Source organism: Oncorhynchus nerka, linkage group LG26, assembly GCF_034236695.1.
Source record: "Oncorhynchus nerka isolate Pitt River linkage group LG26, Oner_Uvic_2.0, whole genome shotgun sequence".
NCBI classification, from domain to species: domain Eukaryota; kingdom Metazoa; phylum Chordata; class Actinopteri; order Salmoniformes; family Salmonidae; genus Oncorhynchus; species Oncorhynchus nerka.
In genome coordinates, this window is record NC_088421.1 from 43,953,528 (window position 1) to 43,963,312 (window position 9,785).

General features: G+C 45.1%; 1 protein-coding gene across 1 annotated transcript in view; it reads right to left on the bottom strand.

The window, feature by feature from the left end:
- abcc1 (ATP binding cassette subfamily C member 1 (ABCC1 blood group)) overlaps nucleotides 1–7,152 on the bottom strand; it is a 73,741-nt gene extending 66,589 nt beyond the window's left edge. The window contains 3 exon segments of the mRNA XM_065010971.1: nucleotides 2,173–2,226; nucleotides 2,228–2,299; nucleotides 7,096–7,152. Coding sequence (XP_064867043.1) covers nucleotides 2,173–2,226; nucleotides 2,228–2,299; nucleotides 7,096–7,152 — 183 coding nt within the window.
- Between the last annotated feature and the right edge of the window lie 2,633 nt (nucleotides 7,153–9,785).

Sequence of the window (9,785 nt, forward strand, 5' to 3'; positions counted from 1 at the left end):
TTCACCACCTGAGGAAGGGAGACCTCAAAACATTCAACTAGATAACTAGATAATATGATATTGTTGCCAGATAGCCACGTAGGCTAATCTAACTGTAAATATGTTGTTGCTAGATAGCCATGTAGCCTAATCTAACTGTAAATATGATATCGTTGCTAGATAGCCATGTAGACTAATCTAACTGTAAATATGACATTGTTGCTAGATAGCCACGTAGGCTAATCTAACTGTAAATATGTTGTTGCTAGATAGCCATGTAGGCTAATCTAACTGTAAATATGATATCGTTGCTAGATAGCCATGTAGACTAATCTAACTGTAAATATGACATTGTTGCTAGATAGCCATGTAGGCTAATCTAACTGTAAATATGATATTGTTGCTAGATTGATTAATCAATTAGCCTACAAGGCTATCCAGCAACAACATCATATTTACAGTTAGTAATCTAGCTAAGTATACATAGCTATCTAGCAACAACATATTTACAGATAGATTAGCCTAATGTCCTACAGGAACTTCCCAGCTCTAGGCCTAACTTCCCAGCTCTTAGGCCTAACTTCCCAGCTCTAAGGCCTAACTTCCCAGCTCTTAGGCCTAACTTCCCAGCTCTTAGGCCTAACTTCCCAGCTCTAAGGCCTAACTTCCCAGCTCTAAGGCCTAACTTCCCAGCTCTTAGGCCTAACTTCCAAGCTCTTAGGCCTAACTTCCCAGCTCTTAGGCCTAACTTCCCAGCTCTAGGCCTAACTTCCCAGCTCTAGGCCTGACTTCCCAGCTCTTAGGCCTAACTTCCCAGCTCTTAGGCCTACCTTCCCAGCTCTAGGCCTAACTTCCCAGCTCTAGGCCTAACTTCCCAGCTCTAGGCCTGACTTCCCAGCTCTAGGCCTAACTTCCCAGCTCTAGGCCTAACTTCCCAGCTCTAGGCCTAACTTCCCAGCTCTAGGCCTGACTTCCCAGCTCTAGGCCTGACTTCCCAGCTCTAGGCCTGACTTCCCAGCTCTAGGCCTAACTTCCCAGCTCTAGGCCCGGCGCGCTCCGCTCGGCTCCGCGGGTTCATCAGAACCATACTAACTCCAGCCTAGTCCGGTTGTAAAGTGTTGCCATGAACACAACACTAAGAGGTGAGAGATACCTGGAAAACTCCCAGAAAGCTGTGACTCTCTGTAACTACAACAACAGTAGTTGTTTTGAGAACTGTATTTTTCCCCACAGTAGTATCTTGAGCAACGGCCATATGATTATGCTTCTCCGACTGCATCTCTCCCTCCTCCGTGTCACAGCGGAGAGAGGAAGTGAGTCAGCAGCCGACAGCCAAACAAACAGACACAGGCAGAGAGTTTCATAGCAGGAATCAACATAATGCACAGCCTATTACTGTTGACCACATTATGATTCTAGAACAATCCACAGGGACGTTGTGTAACAAAATCACCCCAGATAATGGTTCTAGAACAATCCAAAGGAACATTGTGCAGCAAATTCACTCCAAATTATAGTTCTAGAACAATCCACAGTAAGAGGTAGCCTATGTCTGTACCTGTACATGACCATCTGATCATTTATCACTCCAGTGTTAATCTGCAAAATTGTAATTATTCACCTACCTCCTCATGCCTTTTGCACACAATGTATATAGACTCTCTTTTTTCTACTACTGTGTTATTGACTTGTTAATTGTTTACTCCATGTGTAACTCTGTTGCTGTCTGTTCACACTGCTATGCTTTATCTTGGCCAGGTCGCAGTTACAAATGAGAACTTGTTCTCAACTAGCCTACCTGGTTAAATAAAGGTGTTCTCAACTAGCCTACCTGGTTAAATGAAGGTGAAATAAAATTAAAATTAAAAATGTCTGTAATTCTGGATTCATCGTCCCAGCTCTAACACACAACCTGTCTCTCTCTCACCTCGTTGATGGCTTGTATGATCGTTCATCGTCCCAGCTCTAACACACAACCTGTCTCTCTCTCACCTCGTTGATGGCTTGTATGATCGTTCATCGTCCCAGCTCTAACACACAACCTGTCTCTCTCTCACCTCGTTGATGGCTTGTATGATCTTCATCTGAATGTCCCAGCTCTAACACCACAACCTGTCTTGAGCTCACCTCGTTGATGGCTTGTTTAATCGTTCATCGTCCCAGCTCTAACAGCACAACCTGTCTCTCTCTCACCTCGTTGATGGCTTGTATGATCTTGGATCTGAATGTGACGGTAGCACAGAGGACGGGCCACCAGCCAGAAGTTGAGCATCACCCCTGAAGACTGGATTCTCAGTTTTAACCTCACTACATACTGGGACTATGACTAGGCAGCAGGGTACTGGGTACTGGTAGACAGTATTATAGTGAATCACTAGGTACTGGGTACTGGTAGACAGTATTATACTGAATCACTAGATACTGGGTACTGGTAGACAGTATTATACTGAATCACTAGGTACTGGGTACTGGTAGACAGTATTATAGTGAATCACTAGGTACTGGGTACTGGTAGACAGTATTATAGTGAATCACTAGGTACTGGGTACTGGTAGACATGTATTAATTGAATCACCAGACTGGGTAATAGACACTATTAAAATCACTAGGTACTGGGTACTGGTAGACCACAATCACTAGGTACTGGGTATTTATTATTGAATCACTAGATACTGGGTACTGGTAGACTATTATACTGAATCACTAGGGTACTGGGTACTGGTAGACAGTATTATAGTGAATCACTAGGTACTGGGTACTGGTAGACAGTATTATAGTGAATCACTAGGTACTGGTAGACAGTATTATAGTGAATCACTAGGTACTGGGTACTGGTAGACAGTATTATAGTGAATCACTAGGTACTGGGTACTGGTAGACAGTATTATAGTGAATCACTAGGTACTGGGTACTGGTAGACAGTATTATAGTGAATCACTAGGTACTGGGTACTGGTAGACAGTATTATAGTGAATCACTAGATACTGGGTACTGGTAGACAGTATTATACTGAATCACTAGATACTGGGTACTGGTAGACAGTATTATATTGAATCACTAGATACTGGGTACTGGTAGACAGTATTATACTGAATCACTAGATACTGGGTACTGGTAGACAGTATTATACTGAATCACTAGATACTGTACTGGTAGTACTGGTAGACACAGTATTATAGTGAATCACTAGATACTGGGTACTGGTAGACAGTATTATACTGAATCACTAGATACTGGGTACTGGTAGACAGTATTATACTGAATCACTAGATACTGGGTACTGGTAGACAGTATTATAGTGAATCACTAGATACTGGGTACTGGTAGACAGTATTATACTGAATCACTAGATACTGGGTACTGGTAGACAGTATTATACTGAATCACTAGATACTGGGTACTGGTAGACAGTATTATACTGAATCACTAGATACTGGGTACTGGTAGACAGTATTATACTGAATCACTAGATACTGGGTACTGGTAGACAGTATTATACTGAATCACTAGATACTGGGTACTGGTAGACAGTATTATACTGAATCACTAGATACTGGGTACTGGTAGACACAGTATTATACTGAATCACGAGATACTGGGTACTGGTAGACAGTATTATACTGAATCACTAGATACTGGGTACTGGTAGACAGTATTATAGTGAATCACTAGGTACTGGGTACTGGTAGACAGTATTATAGTGAATCACTAGGTACTGGGTACTGGTAGACAGTATTATAGTGAATCACTAGATACTGGGTACTGGTAGACAGTATTATACTGAATCACTAGATACTGGGTACTGGTAGACAGTATTATACTGAATCACTAGATACTGGGTACTGGTAGACAGTATTATACTGAATCACTAGATACTGGGTACTGGTAGACAGTATTATAGTGAATCACTAGGTACTGGGTACTGGTAGACAGTATTATAGTGAATCACTAGATACTGGGTACTGGTAGACAGTATTATACTGAATCACTAGATACTGGGTACTGGTAGACAGTATTATACTGAATCACTAGATACTGGGTACTGGTAGACAGTATTATACTGAATCACTAGATACTGGTAGACACAGTATTATACTGAATCACTAGATACTGGGTACTGGTAGACAGTATTATACTGAATCACTAGATACTGGGTACTGGTAGACAGTATTATACTGAATCACTAGATACTGGGTACTGGTAGACAGTATTATACTGAATCACTAGATACTGGGTACTGGTAGACAGTATTATACTGAATCACGAGATACTGGGTACTGGTAGACAGTATTATACTGAATCACTAGATACTGGGTACTGGTAGACAGTATTATACTGAATCACTAGATACTGGGTACTGGTAGACAGTATTATACTGAATCACTAGATACTGGGTACTGGTAGACACAGTATTATACTGAATCACGAGATACTGGGTACTGGTAGACAGTATTATACTGAATCACTAGATACTGGGTACTGGTAGACAGTATTATACTGAATCACTAGATACTGGGTACTGGTAGACAGTATTATACTGAATCACTAGATACTGGCTACTGGTAGACACAGTATTATACTAAATCACTAGATACTGGGTACTGGTAGACAGTATTATACTGAATCACTAGATACTGGGTACTGGTAGACAGTATTATACTGAATCACTAGATACTGGTAGACAGTATTATACTGAATCACTAGATACTGGGTACTGGTAGACAGTATTATACTGAATCACTAGATACTGGGTACTGGTAGACACAGTATTATACTGAATCACTAGATACTGGTAGACAGTATTATACTGAATCACTAGATACTGGGTACTGGTAGACAGTATTATACTGAATCACTAGATACTGGGTACTGGTAGACAGTATTATATTGAATCACTAGATACTGGGTACTGGTAGACAGTATTATACTGAATCACTAGATACTGGGTACTGGTAGACACAGTATTATACTGAATCACTAGATACTGGGTACTGGTATACGCAGTATTTTACTGAATCACTAGATACTGGGTACTGGTAGACAGTATTATATTGAATCACTAGATACTGGGTACTGGTAGACACAGTATTATACTGAATCACTAGATACTGGGTACTGGTAGACAGTATTATACTGAATCACTAGATACTGGGTACTGGTAGACAGTATTATACTGAATCACTAGATACTGGGTACTGGTAGACAGTATTATATTGAATCACTAGATACTGGGTACTGGTAGACAGTATTATACTGAATCACTAGATACTGGGTACTGGTATACGCAGTATTTTACTGAATCACTAGATACTGGGTACTGGTAGACAGTATTATACTGAATCACTAGATACTGGGTACTGGTAGACACAGTATTATACTGAATCACTAGATACTGGGTACTGGTAGACAGTATTATATTGAATCACTAGATACTGGGTACTGGTAGACACAGTATTATACTGAATCACTAGATACTGGTAGACACAGGAGTTTTTCATAGCCAGTTGTTCTATCCCGGTGAAAACTCGAAGCTCCATGGCAAAATGTGTAGAATTGAAGCAAATTAGGATTAAAACAGTAACATTTTCTCTCCACAGCCAAGTCCTCAAATGTTCTTTGCCAGGACCCGGACCGAAGCTACGCCCCTCCCCTCAGCTAAGACCCTTACAGGCCGACCACTCCCCCCCAACTAGGACCCTTACAGGCCGACCACTCCCCCAGCTAGGACCCTTACAGGCCGACCACTCCCCCAGCTAGGACCCTTACAGGCCGACCACTTCCCCCCAGCTAAGACTCTTACAGGCCGACCACCCCCCCCCAGCTAAGACCCTTACAGGCCGACCCCCCGCCAGCTAAGACTCTTACAGGCCGACCATCCCCCGCCAGCTAAGACTCTTACAGGCCGACCATTCCCCCAGCTAAGATCCTTACAGGCCGACCACTTCCCCTCAGCTAAGACCCTTACAGACCGACCCCCCAGCTAAGACCCTTACAGGCCGACCACTCCCCCAGCTAAGACCCTTACAGGCCGACCACTCCCCCAGCTAAGACCCTTACAGGCCGACCACTCCCCCCAGCTAAGACCCTTACAGGCCGACCACTCCCCCAGCTAAGAACCTTACAGACCGACCCCCCCCCCAGCTAAGACCCTTACAGGCCGACCACTCCCCCAGCTAAGACCCTTACAGGCCGACCACTTCCCCTCAGCTAAGAACCTTACAGACCGACCCCCCCAGCTAAGACCCTTACAGGCCGACCACTCCCCCAGCTAAGACCCTTACAGGCCGACCACTCCCCCCCAGCTAAGACCCTTACAGGCCGACCACCCCCCAGCTAAGACCCTTACAGGCCGACCACTCCCCCAGCTAAGACCCTTACAGGCCGACCACTCCCCCCCCAGCTAAGACCCTTACAGGCCGACCACTCCCCCCCCAGCTAAGACCCTTACAGGCCGACCACTCACCCCCCCCCCAGCTAAGATCCTTACAGGCCGACCACTCCCCCCCAGCTAAGACCCTTACAGGCCGACCACCCCCCCCCAGCTAAGACCCTTACAGGCCGACCACCCCCCAGCTAAGATCCTTACAGGCCGACCACCCCCCAGCTAAGACCCTTACAGGCCGACCACCCCCCCCAGCTAAGACCCTTACAGGCCGACCACCCCCCAGCTAAGACCCTTACAGGCCGACCACTCCCCCAGCTAAGACCCTTACAGGCCGACCACTCCCCCCAGCTAAGACCCTTACAGGCCGACCACTCCCCCCAGCTAAGACCCTTACAGGCCGACCACTCCCCCAGCTAGGACCCTTAAAGGCCGACCACTCCCCCAGCTAAGACCCTTACAGGCCGACCACCCCCCAGCTAAGACCCTTAAAGGCCAACCACTCCCCCCCAGCTAAGACTCTTACATGCCGAGCATGGTGGCGCTAACCAGATAAACAGTGTTGGTTTTTACCATAGTGATGCCGAGCATGGTGGGGCTAACCAGATAAACAGTGTTGGTTTTACCATAGTGATGCCGAGCATGGTGGGGCTAACCAGATAAACAGCGTTGGTTGTTACCATAGTGATGCCGAGCATGGTGGGGCTAACCAGATAAACAGCGTTGGTTGTTACCATAGTGATGCCGAGCATGGTGGGGCTAACCGGATGAACAGCGTTGGTTTTTACCATAGTGATGCAGAGCATGGTGGGGCTAACCAGATAAACAGCGTTGGTTGTTACCATAGTGATGCCGAGCATGGTGGGGCTAACCAGATAAACAGCGTTGGTTGTTACCATAGTGATGCCGAGCATGGTGGGGCTAACCAGATAAACAGCGTTGGTTGTTACCATAGTGATGCAGAGCATGGTGGGGCTAACCAGATAAACAGCGTTGGTTTTTACCATAGTGATGCCGATGTGACGACCCTCCCACTCTGTCTGCCGTATTCTCGCTGTTATTTCCTTATTAGGATGCTGGTGGGCGGAGTTGGGAGGGTCGTCAGCTACATGGGAAACACCTGGGCCCGGTGTCTCCCAGGATAAATACACCACTTCCCCATTCATGGAGGAGTCTCTCTCCATGCAGACACCCTCTGTAGATTGTGTTGTGGTTCTTGGTGGCCGTTTGTTTGTTTGTTTGCTTTGGCACCTTTCATCACCCTGCATTATCACATTCATGCATGCAAAACACTCACTTACACTACTGATTACTGATTACACACACCATTGTCTATTATACTTAGTTGCTTTAGGTAATAAATACATATTTTGCTACTCATTATCTCCACGTTGTCTCCCTTTGTTACGGGCTTTGAGCCGGTTCGTGACAAGTGGGGCTCATCCGGGATATTTGAACTATTGGTTTGGGAGACCGTGGAGGTACGTGTTTGGGTTGCATATTGTGTTTGATAGGCCCAGTATTGGTTGCCTTTGTTGTTTGGTTTGTGTGCTGTGTTGGAGAGACTATAATGGTTAGTTTCCAGGCCCTGCCTAGCCTGAACTCTTGTTCTACTTTCTGTTGGGACATCAGTCTGAGGTGAGTAATCTGCTGTGTACCTCGGTGGGAGATTTGGGTAGGGTAGTGGAACTTGCTACCCGGAGCTATAGCCTTTTTCCCCTGATAGGTTTAGCGACGTGTTTCATTTTTTGGAATATGTTGGGCATGGTTAATGTTTGTTATTTTTGTGTGGTGTCTGTGGACTGAGCAGTTGTCTCGGGGGCACATCCGTGGCTTGGTGGAATTTGCCAGCATGCTGGGGAGTTCTATTTCCTTGCCAGCGGGCTACAGTGCGTAAATTCCCACCGCAAATCTGCACGAAGACTAGGGTTGAGTTATTGTAGGTTTTGGGAAGCTCCGTATCTCATCTCTCTTCTGTGGTACTCAGGGTGATTGTCAATTCTCGGGTTGTGGTCTGGTGTGCTCAGCAGAAGGGAAGAGCCAGAATTTTTTTTTTTTTGTGTGATTATGGCGTCTTACGTAGATAAGTTCATTCGCTCTCCATCAGAGGAATTGTTAGATTTAGGTACTAAAGAACAGCTGTTGAAGGTCGCGGAACACTACAAGGTTGAGATTAGTGATAAACGTCTAAAGAATTCTATTAGGTTGATATTGAAGGCCAATCTGATGGAGAGTGGTATTCTAGAAGTTACCACTGGGCCAGCCTCTGCTGAGGATTTGTCGTCTCCCCATAACCTTACAATGGACATTCCATCGGTTAGTCCTAGTAGCCTTCTTTTTCAACAGCAGAAAGAACTGCTTTTGTTACAGCTGGAGCATGATCGTGAGAAGAGAGAGCATGATCGGCAGCATGATCGTGAGAAGCTAGAGCATGATTGTGTAAAATATGAAAAGGAATTGGCATTTAAACAAGATATGGAGCGTGCTAAAATCAAATTGCAACAAGAACGTATAGAGTTGGTTAGGGAAGGAAAGATCTCAGGGGAGAGTTTGTTTTGGGAAGGTGACCCAGATTTACCTAGGGGTAGTTCCGCTTTTGGTCGTGCCCCAGAGACATTTGATATTGTTGGGAACTTACGGTTATTGCCTCGGTTTAATGAAAGGGACCCCGAGACATTCTTTTTGTTGTTTGAGCGGGTTGCTGACGCTAGGAGTTGGCCTGATTCTGACCGCACTTTAATGTTGCAGTGTGTGCTGACTGGTAAAGCGCAGGAAGCATATTCAGCTCTTAGTGTACACGATAGTGCCAGTTATGATAAAGTTAAAACAGCGGTGTTACAGATTTATGAATTGGTCCCTGAGGCTTACCGCCAACGATTTAGAACTTTAAAAAGGGATGATAACCAGACTCATGTTGAGTTTGCGCGACAGTTGTCTTTACAGTTTAATCGCTGGTGTTCCGCCTCTGCAGTTGTGACTTTCCAAGGGCTGTGTGATCTGATTATGTTAGAGCAATTTAAGGACACAATTCCTGATCGTATTGCCACGTATATTAATGAACAGAAAGTAAAGAATGTTGCTGAAGCTGCAGTTTTGGCAGACGAGTATGTGTTGACTCACAAAAGTGTCTTTGCAGAACCCCGTATTCGGAAAGAGTGGGGGCGTTCGGATAGATTTGGGCTTCGCTCACCGAGATACTTTGGTTCTCGGGCAGAGTTCTATTCAACTAAGGTTGAACCTGACTCCCATGGTAAAGCTGACTTTGGGCATGAGTGTCACTACTGTCAAGGTTCAGGGCATTGGAAAAACGAATGTCCACTTCTCAGGTTAAAGGGTGCTTACGCTAAATCTAAGCCTACTGCATTAGCTGCACCTGTTCCACATCAGTTCATTCATGACTCATTTCCTCTGGCCCAGGAGAATG